Source organism: Danio aesculapii, chromosome 3 (assembly GCF_903798145.1).
Source record: "Danio aesculapii chromosome 3, fDanAes4.1, whole genome shotgun sequence".
Taxonomy (NCBI): domain Eukaryota; kingdom Metazoa; phylum Chordata; class Actinopteri; order Cypriniformes; family Danionidae; genus Danio; species Danio aesculapii.
In genome coordinates this window covers 4,464,613-4,479,918 of record NC_079437.1, presented here as the reverse complement: position 1 = coordinate 4,479,918, position 15,306 = coordinate 4,464,613, and the positions used below count along the sequence as shown (strand labels likewise).

General features: G+C 34.5%; 2 protein-coding genes and 1 long non-coding RNA gene across 3 annotated transcripts in view; 1 reads left to right on the top strand and 2 right to left on the bottom strand.

Moving 5' to 3' along the window:
- mcoln1b (mucolipin TRP cation channel 1b) overlaps window positions 1-1,792 on the bottom strand; it is a 37,331-nt gene extending 35,539 nt beyond the window's left edge. Inside the window, exon 1 of the mRNA XM_056449903.1 lies at window positions 1,624-1,792. Within this exon, the coding sequence (XP_056305878.1) occupies window positions 1,624-1,666 (43 nt within the window). The 5' untranslated portion in view covers window positions 1,667-1,792. The remainder of the gene's footprint in view (window positions 1-1,623) is intronic.
- A 1,217-nt stretch (window positions 1,793-3,009) lies between these two features.
- Window positions 3,010-4,382, top strand: LOC130217713 (uncharacterized). The gene is made up of 2 exons (XR_008835900.1): window positions 3,010-3,092; window positions 4,226-4,382. It is a non-coding gene; the product is annotated as an uncharacterized LOC130217713 (long non-coding RNA).
- A 2,484-nt stretch (window positions 4,383-6,866) lies between these two features.
- On the bottom strand, window positions 6,867-14,408 carry LOC130220710 (uncharacterized). Its single transcript, XM_056452936.1, has 2 exons — window positions 14,300-14,408; window positions 6,867-11,837 (listed from the first exon to the last, which is right to left on the bottom strand). Exon 2 carries the CDS (start codon window positions 11,831-11,833, stop codon window positions 10,418-10,420), a length of 1,416 nt encoding a protein of 471 aa, XP_056308911.1. The 5' UTR covers window positions 11,834-11,837; window positions 14,300-14,408; the 3' UTR covers window positions 6,867-10,417.
- Window positions 14,409-15,306: the final 898 nt, after the last annotated feature.

Genomic DNA, 15,306 nt, shown 5'->3' with positions numbered 1-15,306 from the left:
ATGTACTTATGAAAATTCACAATATTTCAATAAATAATTAATTAAATAAATAGATGAATAGCAGTCACTAAATTATTGTGAATTGCTTGGTGCCACTGACAAAGCTGATTTACTGCAACTCCCCGATCGCCGATGACAGCATGCACACACCTTCAATAGACAGCAATGGCTATATAATATTTACCATAAGGTACATTAATAGAAGAAGCTGTATTAATAATATTGTGGCTCAAAAAGGAATATGGATAATTGATATTATTAGAGTCTATATAGCGAGCGCGTGTATATAGTAATGTCTTTTGTTTATTTGTTAGTTTTATTAATTAATTAATTAATCTTTTAATTTTAGACATGGCATATGCGGTATGCTGTACAATAAATAAAAGTATGTGAAAAATAACTGAAAGATATTTATATATATATATATATATACATATATATATATATATATATATATATATATATATATATATATATATATGAAAAGTGTTTTTAAACTAAATATAGATTTTTTTTTTTTTTTTTTTTTAGGAATAAATTGCAATATTTCAAGAGTAATTATTTAAATGAATTAAAACCACATTATTTAATTTACTAGAAACACAAATACATTACACTGATATCATAATTTTATTATTTGTGTGCCACCCCAAGATTTGATGAGGCCTCTTCTGGCGACCCCCAAGTAATTTTTCTGGGGGCGCCACTGACCAGCTGGGTCAGTTGGCATGGAGTTTGAGTTTGGCATCCAGCTGTGTGGAGTTTGCTTGTTCTCCCTGTATTTGAGTGGGTTTCCTCCGGGTGCTCCGGTTTCCCCCACAGTCCAAACACACATGCGCTATAGGGGAATTAAATAATCTAATTTGGCTGTAGTGTATGAGTGTGTTTGTGAATGAGTGTTTCCCAGTACTGGGTTGCGGCTGGAAGGGCATCCGCTATGTAAAACATATGCTGGATAAGTTGGCGGTTCATTCCGCTGATGCGACCCGAGATGAATAAAGGGACTAAGCTGAAGGAAAATGAATATTTCTTATCCAGAAAATCTTGATGGCAATAACAAATGTTTTCATCTGTTAATTCACTGATATTGTCCAAATCTAAAATTTAACAAACAAGTCTGAACCTAGCACATTTTCTTGTTATTATGGGAAAATATAAAATATGTTATTATTATTTTTCATTTTAATTTAAATTTGCAAGAAATGTCATCAGCAGTTTGCTGTAAAAATTAAAATACTCCAAAATGTTACTCAAACACATAAACATAAACCATAAATCACAACAAATTGGATTTTTTTCTGTATCAATTTTTTCCATAGCTGTATATATTACATTTATATAATTATTTTATTGTTGTTATTGTGTTGTTGTTGTTGTTGTTGTTATAAAACTGAAAAAGCGTAATACTTAGATTCTTGACAGGTGCATTTACATTGAAGACAATATACACAACGTACATAAACAATATATGCTGCTATGGCAGCAAGCATAGATATATTAAACAGAGGCAGCAGTAGCTTAGACACATTCATAATTAATAACCAATACATACGTCGTAAAAGTTTAATTATGTTATCGAGCTATAAGCAGATAAAATAACGTCCGTTAATATGAATATCAAACCTGTGGCCGCCTGAGCTGAAGGCCGGTGAAAAGAGCTCGCCATGTCGCGACCATTGATGAGAAAAAGCGGATTTTGACAGAATTATGACAGAAGCATGATGGATTTGCTTGAGAAATAAAAACAGTCGCAGGTGGGGAGCATCGCTGTGGTCTGACCGCGAGCAGAAAACAACACAAACGCCAGACGTGCTGAACGGAAGAGCGATGTCAAAATAAAAGTTCTATTCTGGAGATCGCATATTGTATTAACGTTATTATGATTTTGTAATGTAAGAAGGGTTATCTAACATTAGGCTTTGGGGTTGAGGCTAAAATCTGAGACGTTCATAATTAGTAAGGATTTAATTATGTTAAATTGCTGGAAACGCTTCCACTAGTTGTCTTTTCAGCAGTGATAATTTACTACCTTTACTCATCAGTGCCCCGTCAAAATAAAAGTCTCACAGCAACCCAAGCACTAACATGATACTTTTGCTGTGTACTTTTAGTACAGGAGAAAGGCCATATACAAATCATATACAAAAACATATGCAAAAAATTTTGATTGTTGAGCACATTAACAACTCAGAAGACGCGTTTTTAAAAGAAGGAATTAAAAAAAAAATTTCTACATATACTGTTTCATTATATTACACAATTGTATTATTAATCCACTTATCACAAACTCATTTAACCACATGCATTAGAAATTACAAGTATTTTAAAAAGCCTAATATTATTCAGAAATAAAATAATGTATGTTACGCCCACTATTCCACTGAATTCATACATCAGACAACTAGTGAACATTTATATGACTGTAAAAATGTGTTTTAAGAGTTAATTACAGATTATTGTGCGTAATTGAATAGTTATTTTGCAAAAATATGATTACTGAAAATTAATAAAAGCGTAGTTTTCTGTTTCTGCAAATATGTTTAATCGTTTATTTTACAACATATGTCCCTTTGTCTTTTGAAATATAGTATACATCGCAAACTTGCGGACTTTTCTCTATGCCTTGCCAAAAGGGATACAGCTGCAGCCGAAAGTTTTTGCAATTTATATTATTTATTAAATTGTATTTTATTAAAGTCTACCCCGGCCACAGCACTAAACCAAACCATCGCAGTAATACTAACCAGAATTATTCATATTATCTCCTAATTTACCTAATAAATTGTATTTTATTAACACCTACCCCTTCCCCAACCACCATAGTAATGTAAAAAGATGAATTATTGTTGTACAGCGTCACAAAAAAGGTTCTATATTGACGTGAGTATCCGCAGCTGTATCCCATCTTGACCAAATAATTTCCCACAAGAGTCACGTGATTACAAACAACCTATACTGCGTAGCCAACGTCACGATGCCTAATTAATATTCATGAGCTATGCTTTAATACGCATGTTCTTCTCTCTGTTCGCTCCCACTCCGAGGAAAACAGCAGCGGTCAACACTTGTCGCGTTCGAAATTCTTGGGAAAAGTGAGTTGTTTATTATACAATTTTTGATTGAGATATGTTTATTAACTATAAAGACATGTGGTGCAAAGTTAAAACAGCTGAAATAAAAATAGATTTTGTTTTCTGCGACAACCTCAGTTACCACGTGTTTAGCACGAGGCTCGAGCCATTATTGAGGTAAAAGTTGGCTTTAAAATTGTACTTTTGTTTGTCTTATGAACCGTGACAAAATGTCGGACGCTACTTTGAATATTTGGAATGAAATCGCACGTAATTGTGCCTTCAAATCAACATTAGCACAGTTTAATTCACTTAAAGTAGTGTATTTTGATTAGTCATTCTATGCTAATGTGGTTTTGCTAAATGTGTAACAAGCTTCCCCTCAATGAACCATTTGAAGTAAATAGGCTGTTTATGTTGATTTTAAATGGTTGTATTAACATTGTATAATGTAAGTTTAAAATTGTTCCCATATGACAATTCAGACTTCATTTTAAAACTTTTACCCATGGTTTGCTTGTATGTGGTCTACTGTGTTCTGTAAAATTAAATACTTCAACGTTAACAGACTAATTTTCCATACTGGGGTGTGATTTTTGAGGTAAAGTTGATATGAACACATTCAGAATTTTTCCTGACCTGAAGTTATTTGCCAATTGCTAATCGTGACAAGATATTAGCATCTAATGACTATCAAAGTACAGTAGTGTTCACAGTTAATTAAATAATGCTGATATTGTTTTGAAGTTATACTTGAATGCAATTTCAATTCGAATATTTAAAGTAGCGTGATAAACAATTATAGGGAGTGTTAAAATAAACTGATTTGTGAATATATATATATATATATATATATATATATATATATATATATATATATATATATAAACCAACTTTACCTCTGTTGTGATGTGTTATAATTGCCTCCATTTTAACTTTTAAATTGTAAGGTTGCACACAGTTAGAGCCCTGCGCTGCTGGCGGTGCATTGTGGGGTGTAGGATGTGTGCTAAAACATTGCAGGGTCTCTGATCTCTTTCTGTTCTCTTGAGAGCTGAGAAAATCAAGATCCTGCCACAGATTTATTTTAGAGTTTCTTTGTGGTTTTATTGCTCTTCCGAGTGTTTCATTCTCTTATTTCTGTTGATTTGCAGGTTAAAGAAGAGCAAGTTTCATCTCCAAACACTGATGACAAAGCTGAGTTTTTCCACAGTGACTCCACAAAGTGAAAATCATTTTAACAAGGGTTTGTTTGCTAAACTCATGAGCTTCAAATGCACTAACAAATAAAGTGCTATACTAAAAACTGAATTGAGCATCTTGTCCATTATTTATTATGTTTAATCCATGATGTTTATGCACTTTTTTTTATTTTTTTTATTTAACAATTCAAAATCCTTTACAAAATGTATTCTGTATGATTGTTGCTGAGTTTGTCATTCAGGGTGTCTGCAGGGTCTTAAAGTATTAGAAGTTGAAAACTCAATGTAGAGAAATTTTAAAGCCATTAAAGTCTTAAATGCTATGTTGCAAGGTATTAAAGTTTATATCACTTTTGATTATGCAATATATAGTTGTATGCTAAAGTTTGCCTGAATTAAATCTGTGAATATCAGTATGCTGTGTAGTTTATGAAATTCTGCTAGATTTGACATGCTGCTTTGTTTACTGCAGTAATCAGGGCAGCACCAGTATTTCTGCAGTTCTATATTCGCCAAACTGCTGAATTGGCTAATTTTAATAGATTTAAGTTAATATACTCTAGTTAATCTCGCCAGTGTTTCCGGTTGAAATCTAAAGTGGTTTTAAGGGATGTATAAAAAAAGTCTTAAAAGGTATTGAATTTCACTCATTCATTTCACTTTTTTTTTGTATGTATGTATGTATGTATGTATATATATAAACAAAAAGCTAATACAGGGTTTCTGTGGGCTCTTAAATCTCAATCAAGTTTCGGTCTTAAATAGTTCTTTTTATAAATGGCTCTTTTTTCCTTCATGTACAGCTACCCAATCTGGCCAACACTCATGCAATCACCAATAATCCATCTCAACTTCAAACTATTTTATTTAAAAGTAATTTTAACTATTATTATAGTTTAAATATTTTCTTTATAACATGTTTAAGTGTTCTATGTATTTATGGAGTTCACTGACCTGGACAGGCTAGCGCATAGATTTTGTTTATTATAGTTAAAACGTTTGTTCATTTTTATTTTAAATTTTGTTAATTGTATGGATGCAAGTACAGCTTGCTTGTTTTTACACTATTTAAAATGTATTGCTAAGAAATATCTAATAAATATGTATATTTTATTATTGTATTAAATTATATTTATATATATATATATATATATATATATATATATATATATATATATATATATATATATATATATATATTTATTATTTTTTTTTTTTTAAGTCTTGCAAATCTTTTCCATCTGGGCCATTTGTAAAATTTCCTTAGCCTTTAGCCCTTTGAGTGTTAATTTAATTTATAATGATCTTAAGTCTTAAATTTAACTTGGTAAACCTGCAGAAATCCTGTAATAAGAAAATTCCACATCACTTGAGACATAATCTGTGTTTATGAATCCATCATTCAGTCTAAACTTTATAGTCACTTCTGGATTAAGTTCTTACTTATACTACTTTAAAAGCAGCCGAAAAATAATCTTGTTTTTGCTTTTAAATAAGTTTATTTTGCTTGTTTTAATTTTGACAAAAATAAAACCTTTATTTTGTGTGTCTGATGTATAAACTCACACTTCTGCTGTGTGCAAAATGTTGCAGGATTTTTCTTTATTGGAATAGATTTGAACATATTTAGCTCACCAATGCATCGTTTTCAGAGAAGTAAATGGTCACTTCTGGATTACATTTTAATAATACTTTGAGCAAAAAATAAATAAATATATTTATATATATATATATAGACACACTGGCTTTCCTTTAAATGGATCTTTTCCCAAAAAACTTATCTGACATTTCAGCTCTAAACCTCTTTGAATTTTTGTGTTTGTCTTTAGGTCTCAAGCACAGGGGTTCTCAAACTTTTCAGCCCGGGACCCCCTAAATAACAATGCCAATGACTCGCGACCCCCACTATTTTAGGAAGTGGTTATAATCATACAAACATTGCACATAACACTCACACAAACCAATAGGCCTATATAAACACAAGCATATTGAACCATATCATTTAATACTAACCTCACCTAATGAGACTCGTGGGCACAATATTGAAGTTACATCACAAGTCTTTTTTTGGTTAAATTTTGTAGACTGCCACTTAAAGATCATCCTCCATGTTCAGTGTCCTGTATTTATTGTAAATGTACGTGAATGCTGTAAAGGTGTCAAAGTTTAGCTAGTGCCGTAAAACCAATCTGGTGCAAGTGACACTATTGCTCTGTAGTTAATGTAAAAACCCTAGGGGTTGCAATCCAATGTAAAAAAAAAAAAAAAACGAAAGGCTGATGTTTTTTTGTTTGGATATTGTATTTTTTATGTAACTATTTTATCTTCTGTAGGTTATGAATTAACAATGGCAATTATAAAGGTTAGATTTTTGGAAATCACCAAGCGACCCTTCAGGGGGTCCCGCCCCTCACTTTGAGAACCACTGCTCAAGCAGATATTTTAAAGAAAAAAAATTCTTACTAGATTTTTTTTAAATCGTCTTCTAGTCCAAATATCTAAATTCTAGACCAGCAGAAAATATTGTGTTGTGAGAAATAATGTCAAAATTTAAAACACTTAAAATAAGCAAAATAACCTGCCATTGTGGTGTGATAAATAATCTTTATTTTGCTTTAAAATACATGTATTTTGCTAGTTTTAATACACATTTAAAGCAGAGTTTTCTACTTTTCAGAGATCAGACTGATCCAATATAGAAACACAGGAAATTCATTTATATATTTACACGTAACATGCGGTCTAGAATGCATCTGTGGTGCACTGTAAGAAGTATCCGTAAATTGAGTTTTCCATATTGTGTGATTCGTGTTTTATTAGATTTCTTTTATTATTTATGCTTTTGAATTGCATTATGGGATCTTGATCTTTCTTCCAACATCTTTTAACCTTGAAAAGTTGTAAAAAGTGTGTTTTATGAGCATGTGTAGTAGTTTGCTGTGATATATTGTCTGGGTTGGAGTTGTATATTACGCTACAAACTTCTTGTAATTAACTGCCAGTACATTTTCTGTTAATTTACAGACTTCTCTAGATCAGTGGTTCTCAAACTTTGGTACATGTACCACTATTGGTATGCCAGCTTCCTTCTAGTGGTATGCGAAGGAATCAATATGTACATGCTACATATATTTCAAAATTTCTCAAAAATTATTTATATATGAATATGATGACATAAAGCCTGTATTTATGAGGTCCAGGCAACATTTCCAGGTGTTGATGAACAGGCTACTATATGTTAATACTTAAGTCCAGGAGTTTTTTTTAACCTCTTAAGAACAGTAACCTATCATTTTTAAGTTTTAAAAGCACATTTTAATTTAAAAGTTGACGTTTTTAGTTTTTTTGGTTTGTTTGTTTTTACATATAAGCACAGCAGTGTTAATGTTCAGACTATTTATAATGTTTAAAGTGGCTGACAATAATATTCTTAATCAAAGGAATTAATCTGCCACGTTTTTGAACTGTGCAGATCTGTAGCTGCTTTAAAAGCCTACTATGCTACTTTATTTCAATGCTGCTCATTATGGGTGGTACTTGGAGAGACCTTTTTTTCTGAAGCAGTACTTGATGAAAAAATTTTGAGAACCACTGCTCTAGATATTATCTCTTAATATCTATGTTATTTCAAATGAATAAAATGTCACTAAAAGTCACTTTGTTAAACTGTAGAGTTGAATTTTCAACTTCAAAAATTGAACAGAGAGGAGATCAACGTCCCATAATGCAATTCACAACCGCAAATAAACAGAACACAAAATACAGAAGCTGTTTATTAACAGATTTTTGTTTACAGTGTACAAACTCATACTTAAGTACTTTCTCCACACACAGAAAATCAGATGTTTTATTAAGCTTTCAATGGCAAGTAATGTCTACAACATCACAACAAATTTTCAAATGCGCTGAGTTGGACCACTAGTTCACCAGCGAGAGGTAGAGCGAGAGCTGTAGGTATAATCAAGGCTAATGGGGAATTTGCTGGTATAATATTGTTACAAGTAGACTGCATCAGTGTTTCCTCTAGGATTTTTCTAGCTGTGGCGGCAGGCCTTTTTTACACAATTCACCAACTATCTGTGGTGTTTTTTTCAATGGCATGTTGTGAGCGCAGTATTACAAGTCGAGATCGCGCAGCATTTACGTAATAGTCTACGAGCATGTGAATCTCTTTGCTTGCCCGCCGATTTCCTCAGCTCGTGCACAAAACTTCTTGCACGCCTCCTCAAATGTACGCTGCTCAAGCGCAGATCTTCTTGTGCGCTCTCAAATAAACGCTGCTGAAGTGCGATTTAGCGCGTTTATGTTACGAGTATGTCTCCAGCATTATTAGATTTGATAGGAATATTTATGAATGTCTCCAATAAACCTACAGAGCGGTATTAATGCGTCCTGAAGTAAAGTGAAACGGCTATACGTCGTGTTTGCTGGCCTCACGCATCACGCACCTGTCAGTCAGCACGTCACCTTAAGGCCCGTTTCCACTGAGTGGTACGGTTCGGTTTGGTTTGGTACGCTTTTATGGCCGTTTCCACTGTCAAAAAGCGTACCGAACCGTACCGTACCACTTTTTCGGCACCCTTTCGAAAGGGTACCAAACACGAGAAAGGGTACCAAAAGGCGGAGCCACACGCGCAGCTGAACGCTATTGGTTTACAGAGATACGTCATTCACTTACGCAACAAACCAGAATGAAAACAAAAAAACTGCCATGTTTGAAATACACAGCGAGAGATTATAGCGGAATTATTTATAAATATAATAACGAGCCATGGTCGATCTGGGCTCAAACAAACCTTGTCGTCATCTTGATGAACAGCCACAAATCCAAGAAGAAGAGCAGATTTACCCTGTGCCCCGTAGTTTTTTACGAGCCAGTCTGAGGCGCGAGCGGTTTCGCTTTCTTGCTAGCGCGCATCTAACATTATATCTGAAATAACAAACTTCTTGAGCTGATGATAATAACCTGCGCTTGATTATTGACGTGCTTTTGAAACCCGATCCTGTCAGACACTGACAAACACGAGAGTGAAGCGCGAAGAAACAAAGGAGAAGCTGGAAAAAAGGAGCACATTATTATTCAGCAAACATGAACAAAATGCCATGTATAACTAACTTATTATCTTCACCTTTTGGACTAATATGAACCGGGAATGATGGAATTACTGTCTAACAGAGGCTACATGTGCTGCTGAAGATTACAGACACAGATGAGAGGTTTTCACTGACTGTGGGCTATATTTTGTGTTGTTTTGAACCTAAATACGGGTGAAATGTCTGCTGTGTGTAGTTCTTCTGTAGTTGGTAACATATCAGAGACTGTAAGAGTCTGTATGTGTTTATATATGTTCATTTATTTAGTTATTTTATATAATTACAGACGTTACAGTAGGTTATTTCACACTGTCATTGATCTGCAGTTATAATCAACTCATGTTCATTGAAAGGTTAGTGATAAACATTTCTACACAAGTATTTATGTGTGTATAGCATCTGTGTTGTGAGAAGTGCTTCTCATGTGATATGTATGCGACCTGTACAGCTTTATTGTAGATATTTCCTCGAGCTAGAATGACGTCGACTGAAACTTTCTGTCATACACCACGCCCACCAAAAGGGTACCCCTGTTACCAAACCGAACCATACCGTACCAGTCAGTGGAAACGAGCCATTAAAGAGTTAAACAAATAACACACAGCACTACTACGGTTACAGAAAAGTTTGCGCTGTTATAATTCGCTTACCTTTTAATACGTTTTGGTGCGATTATCACCCGCTATTAAAAAGAAAAACAATGGAATGTTTTGAATAAAAGCTGTAATGTAGCCATGGTGGGATCAATTTTGGCATGGCGCCCCGCCATGGACGAATAAATGTAGCGGAAACCATGCTGCATGCAAGATTTTTTACAGAGTTTCACTTTCCTTCTATAAAGTGTTGATATTTCAACCTCCTTATAGAATTAGCTACTCAAAACTAAGTTAAAGTAAAGATCTATATATGATGTAAATGTGCAAGTACTAGCTGCTTAATAAAACACAAACACAATCATTATTTGATTCGTTATTATAGTCGAATAAGAGTAAAAAAAAACACTCACTGTGTTTTATTATCACGGGTAATGCAGTAAAGAACTGTACATGTTCAGATGTAGGCAAATTGATTATGATCAGCAAGTGGTGTGCTTATTCTTACTGTTATCTTAGCAGAACACGGTTTTCCATCTGCATCTTTACCCTCCAATTTCACAGTTCTTGTACTGTCTATCTCTCCTTCAGGACAGCCGTTTCCTGTGAACTTCAGCCCAGAGTCCTTCTCAATTTCTTCAATTTCCACGTTGTAGTCTTGAAATGTTTTCTGGTTTGGATTTTCGTTTGGCATCTTATAGCACTCCATGTTTACTCTCCCATCATCATATTCCTCTATTATCACCTTAAAGAAGTGAGTTGGCACTTCTTTGTCTTGCCAAATCTTTGGTTTTTCGGACCTTAATTTTGTTTCCTTATAAATATAAAGTGGTCCGCTGTACACATGGAGATTGCGGGTCTTATTTTCTGTGTCCTTCTGTATTTTCTTTTGACAGTAATTTTCAAGCTCTTGCCAGATGCCATTGTTTAGGGCAAAATGCTGTGGTGCCATGTTGTTTTTAATGTTGGCATCCTGATAGGCTTCCCGACACCACCTGTGATTGGCAGCTTTAGCGAGATGACCTCGAGTCATTTTGTTCAAATCTCCTTGAATCTCTTGCTTGCTGTCAGTATTTTGTTTTTGTTTAATCTTAGGTTCATCGATTTCTTTTTCTTTTTTTTCATCTGATGAGTTTATGCGTTTTTTTAATGTATCTCTGTTTAATATCTCATATGTGCACATAGCATTCCTGGTTTCAGGGTTGTATAATATAATGTAAGACTTTTTTTTCTGTATGTGAGGAAGTTTAGGATATCTGTCAATTAATTTATATGTTGGTTCGTTTCCTGTTTTTCCTTTTCCCTCATCTTTCCCTCCAGAGGTTGACTCGTTGCTTAACATGTCCGAGAGTGGGATGCGTATGTAGACGGTTTGTTTTCTTGAGCCTTCTTCTTTCTGTGCTTTGTGTTCTTTTTCATTGGAGCTTGGAAGTTTTGATGCTGATGCTTTGTCTCTTACAGCCTCTCCTTCAGCTTTCGTTTGGTCGCGTGTGTTTCCCACAATCAACTGGGATACATTTCCAGTGTTGTTATCATCACACTGTGTCGTTGTTTTGATCGTCTTTCGACTTATTAGCTGTAACAATAGCGCAAGAGCCCATTGTTTTCTTTTTAAAGCAGTTTTTTTCATCCTTTGTGTTTTCCCCCAAGCTTTTTTGATGTCATCTGCTGACCAGTGATCACCATCCTCCTTTTCAATGCTGTATTTCCTTTCAATCTGTTTCTCTGTTTTCTTTAGGTGAGGAGACCCTCCAATGTAAGAAAGCAAATCCTCAGCTATTTCTTCTAAAGTGACATCAGGTGGGTCATTTCCATGCTTCTCAAGAGTGGTTTTACCATGTCCACCAGATCGTTGCTGGTTGTTTGAACTCATGTTGCTGAAAAAGAGCAGCATAGATACTAAGTTAAGGAATGAGCTGCTATTATTACTTCTTCAGAGTCTTCAGCCAAAGATCTCCTTCCCTTCCTGACTAAAACAATGACATTTTTCAAATGTCTTGAAAAGAAAACTTTGTTAAATCATCTTAGTTAAGGACTTAAACAGAAACAAATATATACACTGAAAAAAGTGTTGCATGCAAAACTGTTGCAAACAGTTTATTTGTGCTGAATTTAAACAAACAAATTAAATTGAGCAATGTTCAACTTAATTTGTTTGTTTAAATTCAGCCCAAATAAATAGTTTACAACCACTTAACGTAAAAAAAAAATTGAGTAAATCCAAGAATCATCTTTAAATCATTTTTTTTCAGTGTACTCACATCAACAGCTTTGTTAAGACCTTTCAGATAAACAGGAACATCTGCTACTCAGATTTCAGATCTACTGTTTCATAACCAGCCTGATCTCACGAGAAAACGTAAGTATTTTACGTTTTGACCGTTTAGTGGCTAATTCGTACGAATTCGTACGAGTTCAGTCGTACGAAATGGTACGATTTTAAAAAGGAGGCGTGGCACCTAACCCCGCCCCTAAACCCAACCGTCATTGGAGGATGAGCAAATCGTAGTAAATTGTACGAATTAGATCGTACGAATTCGTACGAATTAGCCACTAAATCAAAAAGTTACGAATTGCCGTGAGATTGTGTTGTTCATAACACACACGCACACACTAAACACTTTAGAATAGTAATTTCAAACAGAACAACGCTGAGATATTTTATTGACACAAAAGACATTTGCTGTTATGTGCACATGCATTTGCTCTATACCCAGCTCTTAAAATGTATGAAGGCTATGCATTTCATACTGATTTGACAACAGTGTGCAGAGATTTCTCAGTCTCAGAGGTTTGAAAAGCGTATTAAGAGCTTAAAATGTTTCATGTCTAAGAAATATCCTGCTAGTAAGGATTCTTCAATAGTTTTTTTTGACAATAATTTCACGAGTTCACACTTGCAATAGTTTCAGAATAAAGCGTATTTGGCGTGCTGTCCGGGGAGAGGGCTCTGAGCTCAGGGAAGACACCCAAACTCGAGTTATTCCTCTTATCGGGAAACAGAGGAATTGGGATTCGAGCGAAGTATCTAGCACGGCCCCAGAACGCTCCCCCGGGATTGTAATGCTTAAGAGGTGAGGTGACGGGGTGGTGGAGGGATGCTAAAGTCGTGAGATGCTGCAGGTAAGACAGCTTTGGTATATATAGGGGTTTGGTCAAGAACTGATTGGATAACAGAATAATTGTCAATGACGTATTTGATACTGAAACTTCTGCGCGTGCTCCTCCCCAAATTTGTTTATAAAACATCACGTGTTGATTTATACTCAGTCTGCTGTTTCTTCCATATTAAGCTGAATTGCAACGAAAATTATTTGAAATGATTAAAGGGATTTCCTCAAATTTAAATCATGCTCAGAGTCATCCTCGCAAATTGGAAATATGGAAAGAGTCAGAAATGATTTTGTACCTAAAGATTTTAGGATGTGCTAATAAGATTAGGGTCACATTTCACTATAGCAAACTTGCTAATGAGTACAATATTGCTTACATTACAAGAGATTTTTGTTCTCAAAGATTACTGTGAATACATCAATAAAACAATCCACATAGCTGCATTTACTGAACATTTTCAAAGCCAAATCATGTAATATACATGACTTTTTTTGCATGTCCAGCCAATATCAGCGGTTTTCAACCTGTGGGTTGCAGGGGGGCGTGATGTATTCCAGCTGTTATTATAGAAATAAAAATATGACTTCATGTAAATAAAAAATGTAATGTATTATGATGTTTAAGTGGCGATAAATAATAATAATAGTAAATTATTAGCCTGAATTTACTATTCGGTGGGTTTAATAGCCACCTTCAAATTGAACTTTTTATTATTTGCTGAATACATGTAAACAGGTCCAGAGCTCTAATGGTAGTTCTCTGCTGGTTGTGACTGCTTGTCTGAACTAGGGACCTGCACTAGAAGAACCCGATCCTACATGTGAGATTTAAGATAATAGTTAGATAAAATAAGCTGGTGCGGGCATTAAGATGGTTAAAACACACTTAAAAGATTGCTCAAAATTATCTGCAACAGTCCCGCGAAATGGATATGGCCCTATGTTAAAAAAAATACGAATTTTAAAAGGCAAATATATTAACATTTATTTAACTCACAGAAGCAATGATGCATTAACATGTTAACAAATGTGTTTGGTCGAGTTATAAAGATTGGGAACCACTGGCCTATAAATTATGCAAATATACATAGTTTTAATAATAATGATATGCATTTTCTCATCAACATGTGTTACCCTTCATAAAATATGTATTTTGACTAATCAAAACAAAACTGTTGGTTAGGTTTAATCAAACTGAACTTACAACATAAATGAAAAAGTCAAACCTGAGGATATCTTGAATCCAGACAGCAAACTGAGTTTCCTGGTGGATATTAAAGATGTCGTGGGTGTCTCGTTTTCTTGGAAATGCTTGCTACAGCCTAGTCCTTTAGTCTTAAATAACTGTACTGGTGTTAAGCAAGATGTGTGTTAACCAATCAGAAAAGATCTGGTTGTTTCCAAGACATCAGACGTCAGCTCTCTGTTTCTAGCAAGTCACATGATCTCAAGGAAAATAGCTGGAGGATCAGGGGGCTGGAGGGGGCTGGACCAATGTGAGGCAGACTGGACAAATGTGAAACTCCAAAAAGAGGTACATTGCTCAGCATAGGGTACACCGCATTTTAAAAATTTGTATTTTTTTCAATTTCTCAGTGAATAGGCAATGTATTCTGGTGCATTTAAACAAAACAGATTTATTAAACAGATTTATTTATTAAAATCATATTTTAGTCACCAAACATATTTAGAAATTGAAAGATAATACTATTAAATTCAAGCTAAATGCTACAAAAATAAATTATAACCTACAAAATTTCAACTAAATTTTCCCCTTTTTTTGTTTCTCTTGATTTGTCCTTTTTTATTTGCATTTAATATTTTTCTAGAACATATACATTTGGCTGTACTAGTTTTTGGACTGTTGTAAGTTATTTTGTTAGATAAGCTCCAGATTTGAGGGCAGCACGGTGGCATAGTGGGTAGCACAATCGCCTCACAGCTTGAAGGTCGCAGTTGGTATTTCTGTGTGGTGTTGCATGTTCTCCCCAGGTTCACGTGGGTTTCCTCTGGGTGCAAAGACATGGGCTATAGGTGAATTAGGTAAGCTAAATTGTCTGAAGTGTGTGTGTGTGTGTGTGTGAATGAGTGTGTATGAACGTTTCCTAGTGATGGGTTGCAGCTGGAAGGGCATCCGCTGTGTAAAACACATGCTGGAATAGTTGTGGCGACCCCAGATTAATAAAGGGACTTAGCCGAAAAGAAAATGAATGAATGAATGAGCTCCAGATTT